The sequence below is a fragment of the Oncorhynchus keta genome, chromosome 22 (genome assembly GCF_023373465.1).
Source record: "Oncorhynchus keta strain PuntledgeMale-10-30-2019 chromosome 22, Oket_V2, whole genome shotgun sequence".
In the NCBI taxonomy this organism is placed as follows: Eukaryota; Metazoa; Chordata; class Actinopteri; order Salmoniformes; family Salmonidae; genus Oncorhynchus; species Oncorhynchus keta.
The window spans coordinates 33,366,923-33,392,956 of record NC_068442.1 but is presented as its reverse complement, the minus strand read 5'-3'; the positions used below and the strand labels follow the sequence as shown (position 1 = coordinate 33,392,956).

At 44.0% G+C, this 26,034-nt stretch overlaps 1 protein-coding gene across 7 annotated transcripts in view; it reads left to right on the top strand.

Moving 5' to 3' along the window:
• LOC118400863 (A-kinase anchor protein 13-like) overlaps positions 1 to 26,034 on the top strand; it is a 163,472-nt gene that overhangs the window by 28,210 nt on the left and 109,228 nt on the right. For all 7 annotated transcript variants that reach the window (XM_052475049.1, XM_052475048.1, XM_052475047.1 and 4 more), the window contains exon 2: positions 7,368 to 7,411. In XM_052475049.1, the coding sequence (XP_052331009.1) occupies positions 7,379 to 7,411 (33 nt within the window). In that variant the 5' untranslated portion in view covers positions 7,368 to 7,378. The remainder of the gene's footprint in view (positions 1 to 7,367; positions 7,412 to 26,034) is intronic.

Sequence of the window (26,034 nt, the reverse complement as noted above, 5' to 3'; positions counted from 1 at the left end):
GTTACTTTTAGATTGATATAATTTCATTTAGAATTTAGAATTACCACATGACATTTGATTTTGAGATATGAACACTTTATTTGAAATTAAATTAAACTGTTCCACAAAAATGTGCATGTAAAAATCACAACTGGCACGCAGATCAGTAGAAATGTTAGGATAACTTGGCTTTCCAAATGGAAAAGGTTGCAGACAGCTGGTGTAGCCTATTACCAGCAACATCAGGAGGTTAACTGGGCAGCGGAAGGAAAAGGGTCAGGAAAAGTTATCTTTTTTTTCTGGTTAGGCCGTATTGATCTCTGGCTCCCTCTTTAGTAATTTGTGTGTCTTCATTTTTCATTGCACTGCTTAAAACATCAGACAAGCTCATTAGCCTACATATAGTTGATTTTATTCAAACATAGGGTGTCTATATATGGAAAAATACAGGTTTGAACATTTCTACCAATCGATTGGTCGAAACAGACAACTGACCAAGATTTTTTTTTGTCTGGGACAGCCCTACTAGCATCTCTCCTTACAACTTTTTTGACAAAAGTTGATGTCCAGATGCTTTACAGGTCAGAGTTCAAGCTCTGTCTGTGTGAGTCAGTAGGTACAGGGCTGTGTGTGTCCATCCCTCTGTCCGTCTGTCTTTCTGTCTGCAAGACTGGACTGTGAGGACTTAGGGCATCAGGATGAGATCAATGTGTATAATTAGAGACAGCTGATTATCCCTCTAACTTGTTTGTGCATCTGACTCCAACAGTAGTACCATTTACGGAGGAAAGAACTAGAAACTGTCCCAGGAACAGTGAGCATGACCTGCCCCATGATGGATTCCCCCTCACTCCTCCAGACTTATTCATGATGCTGGGAGGAGCTGACTCTGAGCTGCTTGTTGTCCATACCCCCTATTTGGATCCCCACTTCCTGTCCTGTCCTGTCCTCTCCCCCTCTGAAATGGTCGGCTTTTTATTGGGTTTATGGGGTTTTGGCGCAGACCAATGTACGGGTCGAGTTTCAGCGGTGCCAGAGAGAGCTAGCCAAGGCACACAAACAACAGTTCCCCCTCTCTACTTTTTTGTGAATGCCTTTAGACATGGATATGGTGCGGAAAACCGCAGCCTTGCTGATTCTGCAGTTTGCCGCTACAGTCGCTCTCCTGGCCCATCCTATAGTGTTTTTCTACTTCAGGGAGCCACTTTTGTCTGTTTGCGGTTTCTTTTCCTTCGTCATTCTTAATCTCCCCTCTGTAGCCATGTTCAGCAGCTCACCGTACAGCACTCTGTCAGGACTTTCTTCCTCCTTCTGACAAACTGTCTCTGCCTGGTCCTGGCTAATGGCAGAGATTGAGATGTTCCTTGCTGGTGGTGATCACTTCACTGCTCAGTATGTGGACAAGCTGATGATGTATTTGGAATGAGTTCCATGTTAAATCAGCACCTGTTTAGTGAGTGTGAGGCCAACAGCATCGGGCTGTCTGGTCCCTGTCTGACGCTTGTGGCAGGGGGTCAGCATGTGGCTGGTTCTAAGGCCCTATTCCCACTATGAGAGAGGAAGTCTGAGGAGTGGAGTGGCAAAAGAGATTTCTACTTTTCAATTCACAATAAATCCTTACCTTTCATTGTGGCTGGCAATGCGACGTTCTTGGTCCGGAGCTCATTTTGACCGTAAATATCCCAGTAGCCACGAGCCAGTAAGCACAAACTATTTAACAATCCGAGCAACTTTTCTTCTATAACATGTTGCAATATTGAATAATGCAACCAAACCACATTACACTCTTGAATAATGCAACAATCCACAAGCATGTGCAGACAATTAAAGTGTTAATTTTCTCATCCCTACACTTAAATTAGCTGACAATAGGCTATACTGCTCACTCCCGCTGGCTGGCTAGCTAACTAACAGCATGCTTCATGATCAAGTAATGTTAGCATATCAATTATGAACATTTACCTCTCCCATACGAATATAAAAGTACAGTAGTGTTATCATGCAGTGTAATTCATATTATAATATTGGCTACACAGCTAGGTAACATTAGCTAGCAAGGTAACATTAGCTAAGCAAAATAATTTATGGGGATGAGGCTGGGGCTTTTACTTACTTTGAGGGTTCATGGGGGTTAAGCTGGTACTGGAACAGGGGCTTTGATGAGGGAAGGGGTAGAATGGGGCTGGTGCTCGAGCTGCAGCAGTGGCTTATAGTGGGGGTTGGCAGGCAGGGCTATGGTCTGTGCAGTTGCGCTGGTGGTTTTAAAGGGAATTATAACTGGGAGTTTGACATCACAATGAAGGATTAGACAGACACTCTATGTGAGTGACCGGCACCTACAGGACTGCAATTCAGTTTAAAGTCATATATTCTTCCAAAAACAAATACGTTTTTCATTTTGTCAGTGGGCATGGGTACAGTGTGTGACTTGGGACTCAATAATCAGATTGCCTCTTTAAACTCCCCCCTGCAGAACGTGACTTGAGGCTGATTGCTAAACAATAGTGGGGGGGTAGATTATCATCTGAAGTAGACAGAAGGTGGACAAGATAATGAGGAGGAAGGTTTTTCCATTTACTCAGCTCCCATTGAATGGTTGCTTCACAGATAAAAAGTACGCCCTAATGGATTGACAAGAGAGAACATTCTCCTCAATGATACAATAAAGAGGCTAGTTGCGACTAGTTCAGTCAGTGTTGCTGCGGACTGAGTAAGGCCTAGTGTGTGTGGTGCATAGATGTTTTCATGCCTAGGTTGAGCTGGTTAAAGCCCACACCCTGTTGCACATGGGTATCACACTCAGCAGCACACTGAGATTCCAAAGCATGGAAAGGGCACATGCACATAGTCTCAGGCCTGCTCTGTTCTCTCAAAACATATACCTGAAGTGAGGTCTGTGTCACAGTCACTCTGTGTTGTGTAGAAGGCAGGCAGCTTCATGCGCGTTTGTTTGTGTGTGTGATTTTATGCATTGATCAAATACGATATAACAACTGATGCAAGTTCAAAGTGAGTTCATAGTACATGATGAAGTAATGCTAAAGAGGAAATAAGTATTGAGCTGAAAAACTAATGCTACTGTCTCTTTAAAAGTTACCATTGCTCACTGCAGTGCAACATTGTCTGTGTTGTATTTATTGGGCCATAACAGTTTCCCTGCCTGTCTGCCTGTGCATATCTATGGGTCTCTACTTGCCATGCAAAGTTATATGTTTGGGATGAATGGCAGGGCTTGTGCCATCCAGGCCTGTTAGGCTTCTCTGTTCACTTTTCAATGGAGACACTTCCTGTTGCTGCTTTGAACAGAGCCTCGTCACACAGATCAGCTGACCCGGGATCAGAGTTTGCATTTAATTTGTGACGGACCGGCTCAATTCGGTCTTATGTAGCAAAATTTGAAATAGTGTTTTTTACATTGGATAAAAGCAGAGACTCAGAGCTAGAAAATGGTACATCATACACTACAGTTGAGGAAAAATAGGAAAGTAATTCTGGTTTGAAAGTTGATAAACTTGTAACCTCACTTTTGAGAAAATTGTCCTTGAATGTTTTGATACACTTACCGGAGAGCTCTTCTTTGTCTACACCCATTCAGAATCGTTCACACCCTCTTAAGCCTTAGCCCCAAACCATCTCTTTAAGGATTCACATGAGGCCATGTACTAAACAACCAAAGATTTCAAGACTAAAGGCTGGTTTTTACTACGGGTGTGTTCGTAAATTAAATCTGGAGTGCCAGAGTGTGCTCAGAGTTCGCTTTGGGCATTCATAATCTCAGAGCGTTGTCAGATTGTCCGTTTGTAAATTCAGAGCGTTTCTCTCTCGGAGCGTTCAGAGCACACACTGGACGCTCTGTCCAAGGAGTAGGGTTGATCCGAGCGCTCTGACCTAACAACACCCAAGCTAACTGGCTAATGTTGGCTAGCTTACTAGCTGCTTCCTGACATAAATGAGGGAACAGCTCATTTTACTCACCCCAGCAGAGTCGGTTAGGCTGTTGTTATGTTATTCAGAGAGTTGGTGACTGCAACTGTGCTGCTGGCAACAATTTAATTACGCTTTTTTTGCCAACGTTTACTGACACCGGCCATATTCAACGGGTGTTGAGCATTCGCAAATTCGTCAGTTTTTCTGCGCTCTGGCACACTCAGACGAGAGAGCTCTGAAATCAGAGCGAATTTACCAACTACGTCTATCAACAGTTGTCGCAGTGACATCATTTTATTAAAATGGTTACTTGCATCGTGGAGTCTTTTGCTTAGACATGTAGCTAAACAATGAGCCATAATACCAACTCATAATGTTACTACCCTGCATGAATCTTCTGGTAGCTAACCAACCAGGTTCAATGTTAGCTAGCTAGCTAAAATTAGGCTATAACTAGCAATGCAAATATTATATTACTACACAGATCATATACGTAACGTTAGCTAGCGAGCCAGCCAGCCAGCTAATGTTAGCTAGCTAGCTAACAGTACGCTTTAACTTGAAATGAAAACGTATAATATCGGGAAATATAGTTAGCTAGACTCTTACCCATATACATGTATGGACACTTCTCCCTCTGTCACAGAAGCCATTGTTGCCTTAGTTTGAAGATGTAATTGGGAGACAGGTGTTTTATACAACAGCCTTTTGTGTGTTCTCTTTTCGACTTCATCTGCATATTTTCAATCAATTGCCAGAATTTTCTCCATCTCCTGATTTCAAAACTCGGTCCTCCAGGAAGTAGAGAGCAACACTTTTGCATTTCTGCTATGTGATATCTTCCAAAAAGCAGAGTTAGAAATTATTACCTACACAACCTGACCAGCACATTTTACAGACAGACGCATTCTACATGGCAGGCCAATCTGAACTCATCTCTCGCCATGTCCAGCCCACTCATTATCTCAGCCAATAATGGCTAGCAGCAAGGTTCCTCTCTTTTTCTGTGGCTAAACCAACTAGGCTCATAATATTTACAATTTTATTCATATTTACAGATGGCATACACGTTTGTTATTAAGGCATATGAAAGTTCACATGTTCCAGAAGGCATTTCTGTCGAAAAACACATTTGGATAAAATAAAATAAAGTTTATGTTGAAATGGCTATCCTGTGAAGTAGTGACGCACGACATACGCCTAGTTTCCTGAAACGAGTCAAATGTTATGAAGAGTGATCAGAGGAATTACAATTCATTGCAAAGTCCCTAATTTCAGCCCTGCCACAAAAGGACCAGCTGACATCATGTCAGTGATTCTCTCATTAACAGAGGTGTGAGTGTTGACAAGGACAATGCTGGAGATCACTCTGTCATGCTGATTGAGTTCGAATAACAGACTGGAAGCTTCAAAAGGAGGGTGGTGCTTGGAATCATTGTTCTTCCTCTGTCAATCATGGTTACCTGCAAGGAAACACGTGCCGTCATCATTGCTTTGCACAAAAAGGGCTTCACAGGCAAGGATTGCACCTAAAGTAAGATTGCACCGAAATCAACCATTTATTGGACCATCAAGAACGTCAAGGAGAGCGGTTCAATTGTTGTGAAGAAGACTCCAGGGCACCCAAGAAAGTCCAGCAAGCACCAGGACCATCTCCTAAAGTTGATTCAGCTGCGGGATCGGGGCACCACCAGTACAGAGCTAGCTCAGGAATGGCAGCAGGCAGGTGTGAGTGCATCTGCACGCACAGTGAGGGGAAGACTTTTGGAGGATGGCCTGGTGTCAAGAAGGGCAGCAAAGAAGCCACTTCTCTTCAGGAAAAACATCAGGGACATTCTGCAAAAGGTACAGGGATTGGACTGCTGAGGACTGGGTTAAAGTCATTTTCTCTGATGAATCCCCTTTCCAATTGTTTGGGGCATCTGGAAAAAAGCTTGTCCTGGGAAGACAAGGTGAGTGCAACAATAAAGCATCATGAGGCCGTTCCGCGGCGGCAGCGTAGCCTAGTGGTTAGAGCGTTGGACTAGTAACCAGAAGGTTGCAAGTTCAAACCCCTAAGCTGACAAGGTACAAATCTGTCGTTCTGCCCCTGAACAGGCAGTTAACCCACTGTTCTTAGGCTGTCATTGAAAATAAGAATTTGTTCTTAACTGATCTTGCCTAGTTAAATAAAGGTAAAATTAAAAAAAAAAATTCATGTGTGGGGTTACTTTTCAGGCAAGGGAGTGGGCTCACTCACAATTTTGCCTACGAACACATCCATGAATAAAGAATGGTACCAACACATCCTCTGAGAGCAACTTCTCCCAACCATCCAGGAACAGTTTGGTGACAAGCAATTCCTTTTCCAGCATGATGGAGCACCTTGCCATAGGGCAAAAGTGGCTCGGGGAACAAAACATCTATATTTTCGGTCCATGGCCAGGAAACTCCCCAGACCTTGAGGACTTGTGGTCAATCCTCAAGAGAAGGGTGGACAAACAAAAACCCACAAATGCTGACAACTCCAAGCATTGATTATGCAAGAATGGGCTGCCATCAGTCAGGATGTGGCCCAGAAGTTAATTAACAGCATGCCAGGGCAGATTGCAGAGGTCTTGAAGAAGAAGGGTCAACACTACAAATATTGACTCTTTGCATAAATTTCATATAATTGTCAATAGAAGCCTTTGACACTTATGAAATTATTGTAATTATACTTCAGTATTCCATAGTAACATCTGACAAAAATATCTAAAGACACTGAAGCAGCAAACTTTGTGAAAATGTATATTTGTGTCATTCTCAAAAGTTTTGGCCACGACTGTACATCGACTGTTCAGCTGATCAGAGTCAAGGTCCACCACATCTTCACAGATGTTTTTTCAACCTGTAGTCCATGAAAACAGCATAGAAAATGCTAAAATATTTAGACCTTAATCATTAACAACAAAATCCCAAACCTCAGGAATGGTCTCTCTCTGTCTGCAGTGTTCTATGCAGACAAAGAAAGCAGCTAGATTCCTTAGTTTAGGGAAAAGAGAAAAAGGAAGAACAGGGTAGCCATTATTGGCACAGGCAGCTACATTTCTGTAATGTGCCCTTAATGACCGTTATTAGGCCTGATTTGGTCTGTTAAATGCCTCGTCTGGACCCAAGGCTAGTGCTGCTGCAGCCACACCGCCTTCCATGTTCTGACTTAGGCTGTTAAATGCCTCGTCTGAACCCAAGGCTATTGCTGCTGCAGCCACACCGCCTTCCATGGTCTGATTTAGGCTGTTAAATGCCTCGTCTGAACCCAAGGCTATTGCTGCTGCAGCCACACCGCCTTCCATGGTCTGACTTAGGCTGTTGGTCTGTTGTGTGGAGCTGACACAGAGTGATAGTGTAAGACTATATAATTGCTGCTTACCTAATGCTGCCCTCTGCTTTGGGGTTTACTATATTTATTAACTCTGATGTTCTCCCTCTTCTCTCCACAGTGTCCAGTGTCATGAAACTAAATCCACAGCAAGCTCCGCTATATGTAAGTATGCCACTTTAATCCAAAATCGTATTTCTGTCTGTGGTGCATCTGGGAAATGGATTCAAACCATTAAAACCTATTCTGGTTGCTGGAATACATGTTCTATAGATATTAAAGAGTTCTGTTTTTGTGACACGTAAATTAAATATTGACATTTTCATTAAAGGAACCTAAGAATAAAAGAGAGAAATGTATTCATAATATAGATGGTACATAGAATGTATGTGTAAATAACATTGGTTTGAGTGAGTGATAGAGTCTGTCTGTGCTCTGTGACAGTGAGGGCCAGTGGGCCGAGTTATATTGCTGCCCTGGGTAATTGCATGTTGGTGTTTTGCTTGGGTTAGAGCATGTTTAATTAGATTTACACAGTGCATGTGGTGCCCACATTTCAGAAGGGTGGCTGGGCTCGAGACATAACACTGTTATTAGATTATGTGGGCTACTGTAACTTGTTATACTGTTTTAAAACATGCAGGTGGTACCTCTCGTTAAAGCTCGTTGTCCATGTTCATATCAAATCAATGTTTACTTGTCACGTGCGCTGAATACAACAGGTGTTACGGTGTTTCACCTTACGGTGAAATGCTTACTTACAGGATCTAACCAATAGTGCAAAAAGGTATTAGGTGAACAATAGGTAAGTAAAGAAATAAAAACAACAGTAAAAAGACAGTGAAAAGTAACAGTAGCGAGGCTATATACAGTTGTGGCCAAAAGTTTTGAGAATGACACAAATATTACTTTTCATATAGTCTCCTACCTCAGTTTGTATGATGGCAATTTGCATATACTCCAGAATGTTATGAAGAGTGATTAGATGAATTGTAATTAACTGCAAAGTCCCTCTTTGCCATGCAAATGAAGCCATGCAAATGAAACCATCTCCAAGATGGCGTAGCAGTCAGACGTCTTTGTCCTGTCGTGTCCCTTGTATATATCGCTTTACATCTTTTTCGTCGCATATCCTTTAAAATATTTTGCTAAACCTCAACATCTAAATACTCTCCTGCAACCCGCCTCACCCAATGTGGCGTGGATCTGCTTTTTTTTACCTAAAGTATTTATATTTACTTCGGATCTGGAATCCCTCAACTGAAGCTAGCCAGCTAACTACCAGATATCAGTCAGCAAACCATTGCCAGCGGTCATCAGCTAACCTTCAGCTCGGAAAGCTCTCGTCAGTTCGAACAATGTGACTCTAACCAGAGCATAACGGACCTGTTATTTTTATCCCCGGATTCCTACCTCAAACTAAACATTTTCATCTGGATCTTCACAACTAGCTAACCGCAATCCCGGATGACTACTCCTGGCTAGCGTTTCCATCCCAGAGTAAGCACCAATTAGCTTGAAGCTAGCCCTGCCAGGGCTCCTGTGCTACCACCGAAGTATACTCCTGGGCTACAATATCCGGACCCCTTCTACAGCCGGTACGGGGCATGGAACCCCGCAGATCTCCTACGACTGGAATACCGACATAATCTGCCCTAGGATTCCAACAGGCCCCTCAGGCGCGACGCCCGCTGACGGACCATTATGCTAACCAGCTAGGCCTGCTAGCTACCTAGAGCTACTTGGAACCCTACTAATTCCACGACTGGTCTATCGACGTCACCGCACAAAGAGGCAAAAACAGACTCACCCCCATCGCGACGTCCCCCAAAGGCTAACGTTCTAGCCCTAACTGCTAGCTTGCCTGCCCGGGCTGCTAACTGCTAGCCCTTGGTAACTGCTTGCTTGCTAACCTGGTCTGCTAACTGCTAGCCCCTGCTAACTGCTTGCTAACCCGGCCTGCTAACTGCTAGCTTGCCCCGGTCTACTAGCTGCTAGCTTGTTTAGGCCCGGCCTGCTAACTGCTAGCTTACCTGCCCGGTCTGTAACTGCTAGCCCATGCTAACTGCTTGCTTGCTAACCCGGCCTGCTGACTGCTAGCTTGCCCCGGTCTACTAGCTGCTAGCTTGTTCAGCCCCGGCCTACTAACTGTTAGCTTGTTAGCCTGCTAACTGTCTGAATCGCCGTGGCCCCAGCCAGCCCAACCACTCACTGGACCCATATGTTCACTTGGCTACGCATGCCTTTCCCTAATATCAATATGCCTTGTCCATTACTGTCCTGGTTAGTGATTGCTATCTTATTTCACTGTAGAGCCTCTAGCCTTGCTCAATATGCCTTAACCAACCATGTTGTTCCACCTCTTACATGTGCGATGACATCACCTGGTTTAAACATCTCTAGAGACTATATCTCTCTCTTCATTACTCAATGCCTAGGTTTACCTCCAATGTACTCACATCCTACCTTACCTTTGTCTGTACACTATGCCTTGAATATATGCTATCGTGCCCAGAAACCTGCTCCTTTTACTCTCTGTTCTGAACGTGCTAAACGGCCAGTTCGTATCGTTTTTAGCCGTACCCTTATCCTACTTCTCCTCTGTTCCTCTGGCGATGTGGAGGTTAATCCAGGTCCTGCAGTGCCTAGCTCCACTCCCACCCCCCAGGTGCTCTCATTTGTTGACTTCTGTAAACGTAAAAGCCTTGGTTTCATGCATGTTAACATCAGAAGCCTACTCCCAGATGTTTTAGCCGTGTCTGAATCCTGGCTTAGGAAAACCACCAAAAACCCTGAAATCTCCATTGCTAACTGTAACGTTTTCCGCCAAGATAGAACTGCCAAAGGGGGCGGTGTTGCAATCTACTGCAAATATAGCCTGCAGAATTCTGTATTACTATCTAAGTCTGTACCCAAACAATTTGAGCTTCTACTTCTAAAAATTCACTTTTCCGGAAACAAGTCTCCCTCTGCCCCCAGCTGTGCCCTTGATACCATATGTGAATTGATTGCCCCCCATCTATCTTCTGAGCTCGTGCTACTAGGTGACCTAAACTGGGACATGCTTAACACCCCGGCCATCCTACAAACTAAGCTTGATGCCCTCAATCACACACAAATGATCAATGAACCTACTAGGTACCACCCCAAATCAGTAAACACGGGCACACTCATAGATGTCATCCTAAGTAATTTGCCCTCTAAATACACCTCTGCTGTTTTCAATCAAGATCTCAGCGATCACTGCCTCATTGGCTGCATCCGTAATGGGTCTGCAACCAAACGACCACCCCTCATCACTGTCAAACGCTCCCTGAAACACTTCTGCGAGCAGGCCTTTCCAATCGACCTGGCCAGGGTATCCTGGAATGACATTGACCTCATCCCGTCAGTAAATGATGCCTGGCTATTCTTTAAAATTGCCTTCCTCACCATCTTAAATAAGCATGCCCCTCTCAAAAAATGTAGAACTAGGAATAGATATAGTCCTAGGTTCACTCCAGACCTGTCTGCCCTTGACCATCACAAAAATATCCTGTGGCGTTCTGCATTAGCATCGAACAGTCCCCGTGATATTCAACTTTTCAGGGAAGTTAGGAACATATATACACAGGCAGTTAGAAAAGCTAAGGCAAGCTTTTTCAAACAGAAATTTGCATCCTGTAGTACTAAATCAAAAAAGTTCTGGGACACTGTAAAGTCCATGGAGAATAAGAGCACCTCCTCCCAGCTGCCCACTGCTCTGAGGCTAGGAAACACGGTCACCACCGATAAATCCACTATAATTGAGAATTTCAATAAACATTTCTTTACGGCTGGCCATGCTTTCCACATGGTTACCCCTACCCCGGTCAACTGCCCGGCACCCTCCACAGCAACCCGCCAAAGCCCCCACCATTTCTCCTTTACCAAAATCCAGATAGCTGATGTTCTGAAAGAGCTGCAAAATCTGGACCCCTACAAATCAGCCGGGCTAGACAATCTAGACCCTCTGTTTCTAAAATGATCTGCTGAAATTGTTGCAACCCCTATTACTAGCCTGTTCAACCTCTTTCGTATCGCCTGAGATTCCCAAAGATTGGAAAGCTGCCGCGGTCATCCCCCTCTTCAAAGGGGGTGACACTAGACCCAAACTGCTACAGACCTATATCTATCCTACCCTGTCTTTCCAAGGTCTTCGAAAGCCAAGTTAACAAACAGATTACTGACCATTTCGAATCCCACCATACCTTCTCCTCTATGCAATCTGGTTTCAGAGTTGGTCATGGGTGCACCTCAGCCACGCTCAAGGTTCTAAACGACATCATAACCGCCATCGATAAGAGACATTACTGTGCAGCCGTATTCATCGACCTGGCCAAGGCTTTCGACTCTGTCAATCACAACATTCTTATTGGCAGACTCGACAGCCCTGGTTTCTCAAATGATTGCCAAGACTGGTTTACCAACTACTTCTCTGATAGAGTTCAGTGAGTCAAATCGGAGGGCCTGTTGTCCAGACCTCTGACAGTCTCTATGGGTGTGCCACAGGGTTAAATTCTCGGGCTGACTCTCTTTTCTGTATACATCAATGATGTTGCTCTTGCTGCTGGTGATTCTCTGATCCACCTCTACGCAGACGACACCATTCTGTATACTTCTGGCACCTCCCTGGACACTGTGTTAACTAACCTCCAGACAAGCTTCAATGCCATACAACTCTCCTTCTGTGGCCTCCAACTGCTCTTAAACGCAAGTAAAACTAAATGCATGCTATTCAATCGATCACTGCCCCGCACCTGCTCGCCCGTCCAGCATCACTACTCTGGACGGCTCTGACTTAGAATACGTCGACAACTACAAATACCTGGGTGTCTGGTTAGACTGTAAACTCTCCTTCCAGCCTCACATTAAGCATCTCCAATCCAAAGTTAAATCTAGAAACGGCTTCCTATATCGCAACAAATCATCCTTCACTCATGCTGCCAAACATACCCTCGTAAAACTGCCCATCCTACCAATCCTCGACTTCGGTTTGGATAAAAGCGTCAGCTAAATGGCATATATTATTATTATTATTATTATTCGGTGATGTCATCTATAAAATAGCCTCCAACACTCTACTCAACAAACTGGATGCAGTCTATCACAGTGCCATCCGTTTTGTCACCAAAGCCCCATACACTACCCACCATTGCGACCTGTACTCTCTCGTTGGTTGGCCCTCGCTTCATACTCTTCAAAAATCCCACTGGCTACAGGTCATCTACAAGTCTCTGCTAGGTAAAGCCCCGCCTTATCTCAGCTCACTGGACACCATAGCAGCACCCACTCGTAGCACGCGCTCCAGCAGGTATATTTCACTGGTCACACCAAAAGCCAATTCCTCCTTTGGTCGTCTTTCCTTCCAGTTCTCTGCTGCCCATGACTGGAACGAATTGCAAAAATCTCTGAAGCTGGAGACTCACATCTCCCGGACTAGCTTTAAGCACCAGCTGTCAGAGCAGGTTACAGATCATTGCACCTGTACATAGGTGAGCTGTTTTCAGATGGGCTATCTACCTAGCTCATCCCCATACTGGTATTTATTTATTTTGCTCCTTTGCACCCCAGTATCTCTACCTGCACATTCATCTTCTGCCGATCTACCATTCCAGTGTTTAATTGCAATATTGTAATTACTTCGCCACCATGGCCTATTTATTTCCTTAACTTACCTCATTTGCACTCACTGTATATAGACTTTTTGTTTTCTTTTGTTCTACTGTATTATTGACTGTATGTTTTGTTTATTCCATGTGTAACTCTGTGTTGTTGTATGTGTCAAATTGCTACGCTTTATCATGGCCAGGTCGCAGTTGCAAATGAGAACTTGTTCTCAACTAACCTACCTGGTTAAATAAAGGTGAAAAAAAAAATTTAATCCCCAGAATTTTTTTTCACTGCATTTCAGCCCTGCCACAAAAGACCAACTGACATCATGTCAGTGATTCTCTCATTAACACAGGTGTGAGTGTTGACGAGGACAAGCCTGGAGATCACTCTGTCATGCTGTTTGAGTTCGAATAACAGACTGGAAGCTTCAAAAGGAGGGTGGTGCATGGAATCATTGGTCTTCCTCTGTCAATCATGGTAACCTGCAAGGAAACACGTGCCATCATCATTGCTTTGCACAAAAAGGGCTTCACAGGCAAGGATATTGCTGCCAGTAAGATTGCACCTAAATCAACCATTTATCGGATCACCAAGAACTTCAAGGAAAGCTGTTAAATTGTTGTGAAGAAGGCTTCAGTGCGCCCAAGAAAGTCCAGTAAGCGCCAGGACCGTCTCCTAAAGTGGATTGAGCTGCGGGATCGGGGCACCACCAGTACAGAGCTTGCTCAAGAATGGCAGCAGGCAGGTGTGAGTGCATCTGCACGCAAAATGAGGCGAAGACTTTTGGAGGATGGACTGGTGTCAAGAAGGGCAGCAAAGAAGCCACTTCTCTCCAGGAAAAACATCAGGGACATACTGATATTCTGCAAATTGGACTGCTGAGAACTGGGGTAAAGTCATTTTCTTTGATGAATCCCCTTTCCGATTGTTTGGGGCATCCGGAAAAAAAGCTTTTTCGGAGAAGTTAAGGTGAGCGCTAACATCAGTCCTTTTTATGCCAACAGTAAATCATCCTGAGACCATTCATGTGTGGGGTTGCTTTTCAGGCAAGGGAGTGGGCTCGCTCACAATTTTGCCGAAGAACATTGCTATGAATAAAGAATGGTACCAACACATCCTCTGAGAGTAACTTCTCCCAACCATCCAGGAACAGTTTGGTGACAAGCAATGCCTTTTCCAGTATGATGGAGCACCTTGCCATAGGTCAAAAGTGATAACTAAGTGGCTCGGGGAACAAAACTTTGATATTTTGGGTCCATGGCCAGGAAACTCCCCAGACCTTAATCCCATTGAGAACTTGTGGTCAATCCTCAAGAGATGGGTGAACAAACAAAAACCCACAAATGCTGACAAACTCCAAGCATTGATTATGCAAGAATGGGCTGCCATCAGTCAGGATGTGGCCCAGAATTTAATTGACAGCATGCCAGGGCGGATTGCAGAGGTCTTAAAAAAGAAGGGTCAACACTGCAAATATTGACTCTTTGCATCAACTTCATGTAATTGACAATAAAAGCCTTTGACACTTATGAAATGCTAGTAATTATACTTCAGTATTCCATAGTAACATCTGACAAAAATATCTAAAGACACTGAAGCAGCAAACTCTGTGAAAATGAATATTTGTGTCACTCTCAAAAGTTTTGGCCACGACTGTACAGTAGGCTATAAAAGTAGCAAGGCTACATACAGACACCGGTTAGTCGGGCTGATTCAGGTAGTATGTACATGTAGATATGGTTAAAGTGACTATGCATATTCTATGAACAGAGAGTAGCAGTAGCGTAAAAGAGGTGTTGGGGAACAGCACACAGTGCAAATAGTTAGTTAGATAGTCACGATCGTTTGTAGAAACGGACCAAGGCGCAGTGTGATTACAGTTCCACATAATTTATTAAAGTGAAACTAATAAACAAAACAAGAAACAAACAACGACCCGTGACTACAGAGTTGCTACGTGCACTAACTCAAAACAATATTCCACAACCCACAGGTGGAAAAAAGTCTACCTAAATATGATCTCCAATTAGAGACAACAATACCAGCTGCCTCTAATTGGGAATCATACAAAATCACCAACATAGAAAAACAAAACTAGAATACCACATAGAAATAATAAACTAGGCTAACCCCCAGTCACGCCCTGACCTACTCCACCATAGAAAATAGAAAATAAGGACAATAGTCCAGGTAGCCATTTGATTACCTGTTCTGGAGTCTTATGGCTTGGGGGTAAAAACTGTTGAGAAGCCTTTTTGTCCTAGACTTGGCACTCTGGTACCGCTTCCCATGCGGTAGTAGAGAGAACAGTCTATGACTGGGGTGGCTGGGGTCTTTGACAATTTTTAGGGCCTTCCTCTGAAACCACCTGGTGTAGAGGTCCTGGATGGTAGGCAGCTTAGTCTGATGTACTGGGCTGTATGCACTACCCTCTGTAGTGACTTGCAGTCGGAGGCCGAGCAATTGCTGTACCAGGCAGAGATGCAAACAGTCAGGGTGCTCGCGATGTTGCAGCTGTAGAACCTTTTGAGGATCTCAGGACCCACGCCAAATCTTTTTAGTTTCCTGAGGGCAATAGGCTTGGTCTTGATCTTGGTGTGTTTGAACCATTCTAGTTTGTTGGTGATGTGGACACTAAGGAACTTGAAGCTCTCAACCTGCTCCACTACAGTCCCGTCGATGAGAATGGGGGCGTGCTCAGTCCTCCTTTTCCTGTCGTCCATAATAAGTCTTGGTTACGTTGAGGGATAGGTTGTTATTCTGGCATCACCCAGAATCACCCAGGTCTCTGACCTCTTCCCTATATGCTGTCTCGTTGTTGTCGTTGATCAGGCCTACCACGGTTGTGTCATCTGTAAACAAAATGATGGTGTTGGAGTCGTACCTGGCCATGCAGTCGTAGGTGAACAGGGAGTACAGGAGGGGACTGAGCACACACCCCTGGTGGGCTCCAGTGTTGAGGATCAGTGTGGCAGATGTGTTGCTACCTACCCTCACCACCTGGGGGCGGCCCGACAAGGAAGTCCAGGATCCAGTTGCAGAGGGAGGTGTTTAGTCCCAGGATCCTTAGCTTAGTGATGAGCTATGAGGGTACTATGGTATTGAACGCTGAGCTGTATAGTCAATGAATAGCATTCTCACATACAGTAGGTGTTCCTTTTGTCCAGGTGGGAAAGGGCAGTGTGGAGTGCAATAGGGATTGCATCATCTGTGGATCTGTTTGGATGGTATGTAAAATTGGAGTGGGTCTAGGGTTTCTGGGACGATGGTGTTGATTTGAGCCATGACAAGACTTTCAAGCACTTCATGGCTATGGACATGAGTGCTACGGGTCTGCAGTCATTTAGGCAGGTTGTTTTCATGTTCTTGGGCACATGGACTATGGTGGTCTGCTTGAGACATGTTGGTATTACAGACTCAATCAGGGACATGTTGAAAATGTCAGTGAAGACACCTGCCAGTAGGTCAACACATGCCCAGAGCACACGTCCTGGTAATCCGTCTGGCCCCGCAGCCTTGTGAATGTTGACCAGTTTACAGGTGTTACTCACGTTGGCTATGGAGAGCATGATCACACAGTCGTCCGGAACAGCTGATGCTCTCATGCATGGCTCGCTCTCATGCAAGTGTTGCTTGCCTCGAAGCGAGCATAGAAGTAATTTAGCTCGTCTGGTAGGCTCGTGTCACTGGGCAGCTCGCGGCTGTGCTTCCCTTTGTAGTCTGTAATAGTTTGCAAGTCCTGCCACATAAGACGAGCGTCGGAGCTGGTGTAGTATGATTCATTCTTATCCCTTTATTGATGCTTTGCCTGTTTTATGGTTCATCGCATAGCAGGATATCTTAAAAACTTCCAGGTTGGAGTCCCGCACCTTGAAAGTGGTAGCTCTACCCTTTAGCTCAGTGCGAATGTTGCCTGTAACCCATGGCTTCTTTTTGGGGTATGTACGTACAGTCACTGTGGGGACGACGTCCTCAATGCACTTATTGATAAAGCCAGTGACTGATGTGGTGTACTCTTCAATGCCATCGGAAGAATCCCGGAACATGTTCCAGTCTGTGAAAGCAAAACAGTCCTGTAGTTTAGCATTTGCTTCATCTGACCACTTTTTTAGGATGAGTCACTGGTACTTCCTGCTTTAATTCTTGCTTGTAAGCAGGAATCAGGATGATAGAATTATGGTCATATTTGCTAAATGGAGGGCATGGGAGAGCTTTGTATGCATCTCTGTGTGTGGTGTACAGGTGATCAAGAATTTTTTTCCCTTCTGGTTGCACATTTAACATGTTGATAGAAATTAGGTAGAACTGATTTAAGTTTCCCTGAATTAAAGTCTCCGGCCCCTTGGAGCACCACCTATGGGTGTTTGCTTATTTCTTTATACAGCTGACTGAGTGCGGTCTTAGTTCCTGCATCTGTTTGTGGTGGTAAATAAACAGCCACCAAAAGTATAGCTGAAAACTCTCGAGGCAAGTAGTGTGGTCTGCAATTTATTACAATATACTCTACTTCAGGCGAGCAAAATCTAGAGACTTCCTTAGATTTCGTGCACCAGCTGTTGTTTACAAATATGCACACACCACCCCCCCTCGTCTTACCGGAGTGTGCTGGGATATACGCTGCTGGTGCAGCGTATATCCCGCTAGCTGAATCTCCATGTCGTCATTCAGCCATGATTCCGTGAAACATAGTATATTACAGTTTTTGATGTCTCATTGGTAGGATATTTGTGATCGTACCTCGTCTAATTTATTGTCCAATGATTACACATTGGCGAGTAATATTGACGTTAACAGCAACTTACCCACTTGCTGTTGGCGGATTCTAACGAGGCATCCTGATCTGTGTCCTCTGTGCCTGCGTCTTTTCCTTATGCTATTAACTGGGATGTTGGCCTTGTCAGGTGTTTGGAGTATGTCCTGTGTGTCCTGCTTATTGAAGAAAAAAATCTTTGCCTAATCCGAGGTGAGTGATCGCTGTCCTGATATCCAGAAGCTCTTTTTTTGCCGTAAGATACAGTTGCAGAAACATTACATACAAAATAAGTTACAAATAATGTGAGAAAAACACATAATAGTACAATTGGTTGGGCGCCCGTAAAACTGCTGCCATTTCTTCCTGCGCCATTTTATTTTTCCTTGTTCACCTTGCCTTTGTTAGGCTAGGCTGTCTGGTCTAACTTTACATGGACAGATGATGGCCATATGTGTCTGTGCTGTTGGTGAGATTCTCACCGTATATTCTTGGTCATAACCAAGTCTGCTCTGTAAACATGGTTTTGTGTTGCTCATATCCCAGAACAGAATGTGGGGGTTAAATAACTTAAAGGTTTGCTTTGACTTTGCTAAGTGCAGGGAGTTAAAGGAATACTTTTGGCAATGCCCTTTATCTACTTCCCAAGAGTCAGATGAACTCGTGGATACCATTGTTATGTCTCTGCGTGCGGTTTGAAGGAAGTTGCTAAATAGCGCTAGTGCAATTGCTAACCAGCGTTAGCACACTGAACGTCTATGGGTATCTGGATGCGAACTGATAGCCATATCATTGTGCTAACGCAAGTTAGCATTGGCTCGCAAATCTACCTCCAACTTCCTTCATACTGGACACAGAGACATTAAAGCTAATCCTATTCTGGGGAAGTAGATTAAGGACCTCATTGCCAAAATCCCGAAGTATTTAAAATATTTAAAATAAGGGCTTCAAGTTGCCATTGGCTCCCTAAGCAGAGCACTCAGCGTAAGGAGGTAGAGAGGGGGAAGGAAGAGGTTGTTGCTGTGTGATGCGTGGCCCAGCGGTGTTTGATTTCAGGGAGCAGCCACATGAAGAAGGGGATCAGCTGGGCTCAGTGCACACAGTTAGGCTTGGGATCTCCTCTCCTCCTGGCATGAGCATGCTCAGTCCTCAAACAGGAAAACCAGGGCCTTCAGATATATAGTAGGAAACCTAGGGCCTTTAGACATATAGCAGGAGTCAGCTGTGTCCAAGCAGCACTCTAGATGTGGTTTAGGATTATATATACAGTTGAAGTCAGAAGTTTACATACACTCAGGCTGGAGTTATTAAAACTTGTTTTTCAACCACTTCACAAATTTCTTGTTAACAAACTATAGTTTTGGCAAGTCGGTTAGGACATCTACTTTGTGCAGGACACAAGTCATTTTTCCAAAAATTGTTTACAGACAGATTATTTCACTTATAATTCACTGTATCACAATTCCAGTGAGTCATACGTTTACAAACACTAAATTGACTATGCCTTTAAACAACTTGGAAAATTCCAGAAAATTATCTCATGGCTTTAGAAGCTTCTGATAGGATATTTGACATAATTTGATTCAATTGGAGATGTACCTGTGGATGTATTTCAAGGCCTACCTTCAAACGCAGTGCCTCTTTGCTTGACATCATGGGAAAATCAAAAGAAATCAGCCAAGTCTTCAGAAAAAAAATCGTAGACCTCCACAAGTCTGGTTCATCCTTGGGAGCAATTTCCAAATGCCTGAAGGTACCACGTTCATCCATACAAACAATAGTATGCAGGTATAAACACCATGGGACCACACAGCCATCATACCGCTCAGGAAGGAGATGCATTCTGTCTCCTAGAGATGAACGTACTTTGATGCAAAAAGTGCAAATCAATCCCAGAACAACAGCAAAGGACCTTGTGAAGATGCTGGAGGAAACAGGTACAAATGATCTATATCCACAGTAAAACAAGTCCTATATTGACATAACCTGAAAGACCACTCCGCAAGAAAGAAGCCACTGCTCCAAAACCACCATAAAAATGCCAGACTACAGTTTGCAACTACACATGGGGACAAATATCGTACTTTTTGGAGAAATTTCCTCTGGTCTGATGAAACAAGAATAGAACTATTTGGCCATAATGACCATCGTTATGTTTGGAGGAAATAGGGGGAGGCTTGCAAGCCGAAGAACACCATCCCAACCGTGAAGCACAGGGGTGGTAACATCATGTTGTGGGGGTGCTTTGCTGCAGGGGGGACTGGTGCACTTCACAAAATAGATGGCTTCATAAGGGAGGAAAATTATGTGCATATATTGAAGCAACATCTCAAGACATCAGTCAGGAAGTTAAAGCTTGGTCGCAAATGGGTCTTCCAAATGGGCAATGACCCCAAGCATACTTCCAAAGTTGTGGCAAAATTGCTTAAGGTCAACCAAGTCAAGGTATTGGAGTGGCCATCACGAAGCCCTGACCTCAATACCATAGAACATTTGTGAATAGAACTGAAAAAGTGTGTTCGGACAATTAGGCCTACAAACCTAACTCGGTTACACCAGCTCTGTCAGGAGGAACTTATTATGCGAAGCTTGTGGAAGGCTACCTGAAATGTTTGACCCAACTTAAAATTTTTAAAGGCAATGCTACCAAATACTAAGTAAGTGTATGTAATCTTCTGACCCACTGGGAATGTGATGAAATAAATAAAAGCTGAAATAAATCATTCTCTACTATTATTCTGACATTTCACATTCTTAAAATAAATTGGTGATCCTAATTGACCTAAGACAGGGAATTTGTACTAGGATTAAATGTCAGGAATCGTGAAAAACTGAGTTTAAAAATATTTGGCGGTGTATGTAAACTTCCGACTTCAATTAAATTATATATATAATCTCCTAGAGGAGAGTGTGTGTGTGTTTTGTACTATACTTACAGTGGGACAATGACCCCAAGCATACTTCCAAAGTTGTTTTCTCATTTTGTCTGTCATAGTTGAAGTGTACCTATGATGAAAATTTACAGGCCTCTCTCATCTTTTTAAGTGGGAGAACTTGCACAATTGGTGGCTGACTAAATACTTTTTTGCCACACTGTATTTGTAGTAATAATTCAGCAACTCAGAGTAGTTTTTATTATGAGTATGAATATGACTTTTTATTTATTCATTTTTGTATGGGTTTCCAAGTTGAATGACCTCATAACTAATATTTGTTGTAACAGTGAAACTTGTTTTCCAACAAATAAATTACTGATGTAAACTCAGCTAAAAAAATAAATGTCGCCTTTTCAGGACCCTGTCTTTCAAAGATAATTAGTAAAAATCCAAATAACTTCACAGATCTTCATTATAAAGGGTTTAAACACTGTTTCCCATGCTTGTTCAATGAAACATGAACAATTAATGAACATGCACCTGTGTAACAGTCGTTAACACACCAACAGCTTACAGACGGTAGGCAATTAAGGTCACAGTTATGAAAACTTAGGACACTAAAGAGGCCTTTCTACTGACTCTGAAAATCACCAAAAGAAAATGCCCAGGGTCCCTGCTCATCTGCGAGAACGTGCCTTCGGCACGTTGCAAGGACGCATGAGGAGATGCAGATGTGGCCAGGGCAATAAATTGCAATGTCCATACTGTGGGTCGTCTAAGACAGCCCTACAGGGAGACAGGACGGACAGCTGATCGTCCTCACAGTGGCAGACCACGTGTAACAACACCTGCACAGGATCAGTACATCTGAACATCACACCTGCGTTATAGGTACAGGATGGCAACAACAACTGCCCGAGTTACACCAGTAACGCACAATCCCTCCATCAGTGCTCAGACTGTCCGTAATACGCTGAGAGAGGCTGGACTGAGGGCTTGTAGGCTTGTTGTGAGGCAGGTCCTCACCAGACATCATCGGTAACAACGTTGCAAATGGGCACAAGCCCACCGTCACTGGACCAGACAGGACTGGCAAAAGTGCTCTTCACTGACGAGTCGCGGTTTTGTCTCACTAGGGGTGATGGTCGGATTCGTTTTTAGCGTTGACGGAATGAGCGTTACACCGCAGCCTGTACTCTGGAGCGGAATCGATTTGGAGGTGGAGGGTTCGTCATGGTCTGGGGCAGTGTGTCACAGCATCATCGGACTGAGCTTGCTCTCAACGCTGCGTGTTACAGGGAAGACATCCTCCTCCCTCATGTGGTACCCTTCCTGCAGGCTCATTGCAGGTGCCTTAGTGGAAGAGTGGGGTAACATCTCACAGCAAGAACTGGCAATTATGGTGCAGTTCATGAGGAGGAGAAGCACTGCAGTACTTAATGCAGCTGGTTACTACTTTTGATTTTCACCCCCTCCCCCTTTGTTCAGGGACACATTATTCAATTTCTGTTAGCCACATGTCTGTGGAACTTATTCAGTTTATGTCTCAGTTGTTGAATCTTGTTACGTTCATACAAATATTTACACATGTACCATCTACTGTATCTTGCCTAGGCCGCTCTGTACCATCACTCATTCATATATCTTTATGTACATATTCTTTATCCCCTTACACTTGTCTGTAAGGTAGTAGTTTTGGAATTGTTAGCTATATTACTTGTTGGTTATTACTGCATTGTCGGAACTAGAAGCACAAGCATTTCGCTACACTCGCATTAACATCTGCTAACCATGTGTATGTGACAAATACATTTGATTTGATTTGATTTGGACATGTTAAGTTTGCTGAAAATACACGCAGTTGACAGTGAGAGGACGTTTCGTTTTTTTGCTGAGTTTATATATACACACAGTACTGTCAAAAGTTTGGACACACCTACTCATTAAAGGGTTTTTCATTATTTTTACTATTTTATACATTGCAGAATAATAGTGAAGACATTAAAACTATGAAATAACACATGGAATCATATAATAACCAAAAAAGGTGTTTTGTAGAAAAACCCTGGAATGACTAATTGTTTCCTAACTTTTGACAAGAACAGTACATAAAAATACATATGGGGGATTGGAAATGATACAAACAATTACATTGATAGAAGTCATAATCTATTTGCAATATTAAATCTGACCCCCCCATGCCCTGGTGTATTGAGGCGGATCTGATGGCAAAGAGGTGATGCAACTCAATATTTGGAAGGTGTTCCTAGTGTTTTGTACTTTCAGTGTATGTGCTGGAATCCTCATTAACAGAGAGGAAAGCAAACAGAACCTGATCACTCTGAGGATCCGATCCCAGCCTTGCTCTCCACCACAGATATCCTGCTTTCAGACGCAAGATCAGCCATTACAACTCTGATCTAATATATTCATACATACGGTCCTTATTTGGCCACAGATTTGTGGCCAGCTGGATTACCTAATTTTGCGACACAGCATTTACTTTCAAAACTCTACTTGGCTGATGTACTGACATCAGAGCCACTGACAAAGTAAATATTCCGTAACTTAAGCAGTGTTCTCTGGATGCATGCAACCTATCACTGTTTGTGCCTGTTGTGGTGGGTAAGGCTAAAGTACAGGATTCTGTCAGGAGACGGGAGAAATAAGATGTTCAGTGTGCGGTGGCAGAAAGCATGCAGAAAACAAAGGATTGGATTTATAAAACATTCTCTAAGAGTACCTCTCCGACACACTGAGCCAGGCGTTGAACTAGACTAGCAGCTACAGAGCATTGTGGCTGAGATGTGCTGCAGTACTTGTGTATGTGGTCACTATTGGTTGCTTACTACTGCCATGTGTCTGCTGTTTCCAGTCCATTACGTGACGTTTGTCAGCTTTTTATTCTAAATATTGAACAGAGAAGTGAACTCAAGTAACAACTCTGTTCTATAAGGAACACATAAGTTAAGTGATGTGTGAAGAGTTGATACACTTTGAAACACATGACTGTTTTGCCTCTGGTGCCCCACCCATAGAGGAGGAAGGAAGTAACTAGGCTACATTTAGAGAAGTTCATTCCATTTCTCTGTTTCTCTCTTTCTTTCTTCATCTCTCCTTGGCTCCTCACCTTCGACAATGAGACTGTAAGCTCAGAGTTAGCCCCCTGGTGTAGGGTGCTGGCTATGGTGTAGTGTGAGTAGAGAGGTCAGGAATGTATCGGGGCCGGGGCACACCTCACCATGCCAGCCACTCGTGACAGTACTCATTCCCCTGGTGCAGGGTGCTGGCTGTGGTGTAGTGTGAGTAGAGAGGTCAGGAATGTATCGGGGCCGGGGCACACCTCACCATGCCAGCCACTCGTGACAGTACTCATTCCCCTGGTGCAGGGTGCTGGCTGTGGTGTAGTGTGAGTAGAGAGGTCAGGAATGTATCGGGGCCGGGGCACACCTCACCATGCCAGCCACTAGTGACAGTACTCATTCCCCTGGTGCAGGGTGCTGGCTGTGGTGTAGTGTGAGTAGAGAGGTCAGGAATGTATCGGGGCCGGGGCACACCTCACCATGCCAGCCACTCGTGACAGTACTCATTCCCCTGGTGCAGGGTGCTGGCTGTGGTGTAGTGTGAGTAGAGAGGTCAGGAATGTATCGGGGCCGGGGCACACCTCACCATGCCAGCCACTAGTGACAGTACTCATTCCCCTGGTGCAGGGTGCTGGCTGTGGTGTAGTGTGAGTAGAGAGGTCAGGAATGTATCGGGGCCGGGGCACACCTCACCATGCCAGCCACTCGTGACAGTACTCATTCACATATGCTGTGTGGCTGTGCTGTGGCTGGCACATGTACGCATAGGGAGGACATTTCAACTAGGGATCCTCATCCTGCACATAGCACAAGCACATAAAAAAACTAATTTTTCTTCCAATATTGTGTGTTTGAACTTGTTTCTGACAGTAGAGGTTTAGGCTCTGTGATTTTAAGCCTACAGGGACCAACTCTGGTCATGGCCTAGGAGCGAAATGAGTCAGAGTAGTGGAGCAGTGTGGATAATTCAATCACATGTCCTGCACTATTGATTTGATGTAATTGTTGCAGACTGGCTAAGAACAAATGTAGGAACAGAGTACAGAGTCTATGTCCTGACTCCAGTTCTTGTACAAAGCCTTGGAGAGTGTACTTTATGTCCTTGACGAGGGCCCTTGGAGTCATACAGCAGTCTCTGAATGAATAGGAGGACACAAGACACACACGTTAAGGCACACACACACTCTGGGCCCGAAAGCCACCCCGTCTTTGGTGTGAGGAGTGTCAAAGTCAGTCTGTCATTAGAAGTGCATCAGTAGGGTGCAGGCAGCCAGGAAGGAGCCCCTCCTTGGACTGTCTCTCTCTGGGGTTATTTCCAGTGAGCATTTAGGCCTACTTCTGATGTGGATATCTGGAACAGCATCACAAACAACCCAAGAATGCCTAAGAGCATACAATAAGAAGGCAAGGCAACCCACTCAGGACCCAAGGGCAGAGAAGTGGAATAGTTGGAACCAGGGCAATGTAATATGGTGAAATTGTTTGATTAATTAGAATGTATGTTTTTGAGGGATATTCCAAATGCCTATATCGCAAGAATCACACTTTTTCTTTATAGATGTTTTTATGAGCATTTATGTCCTCTTGTTTTCATGTTGTCTTTTAGGTCTGGTCTCCTTCGCTCCTTCTATGCTGTGCGCACCTGCCAATTTACATCAGAGATCTGAATATAATGACGAGATGCTCATGTCTCCGCCCTAACAATGGGAGTCGTTGTCTTAAAGGTGGGAAGGCAGGCAACAAGCTTAGGTCCAAAATAAGCCCGTAGAAAAGTATTGGGCTTATTTTGGAAAGATTTTAGCGAGAGTGAAACTTCCCGCTTCACCTTTTCCTCTCTGTTCACACACACACCAAGCCCCTCCCTCTGCTACTCACAACGACAAAGATGAGAGATCACTTCTTCTTCCCTAACAAGTGGTTTCAACTCGCTATTTGCATTTGAGGTTTGGTCCAACAGAATCGGTCTAATGGATACTGAAACACATTGAGACATTATTTTACTTTAATAGAGAAGTTAAACCTTTCTGACAATACCTTATTTATGTCTCAACTTCTCAAAATGCTTGCAGAGAAGACACTAAAATGAGAGTGTCAATGAACATTGATTCTGGAAAATGTATGCTCAGTTTGTTGCGCGCAGTACCATGTACCGCGAGCAGAATTTTAGCCAAATGAATTTTATCCAAATACTAGCTGTCTAGCCTGTGTTTTAAAAATGTGCAAAAAGCATAAAACACAATTATATAAGGAATTGCCAACTTGTTCTCATTAGGAGAAGTAAGGTAGGACACTTGATTTCAACATCTGAACAAAGGGGACAGACTAGCGTGCTGTTCAAACAGTTGGAGACAGACAGAATGTTGTGTCCATATCAATTCAACTGTTCTGCCTTGAGATATTAAGATTAGCTGGCTACTCACTAGCATGTGGGCTTGTGCTTGAGAG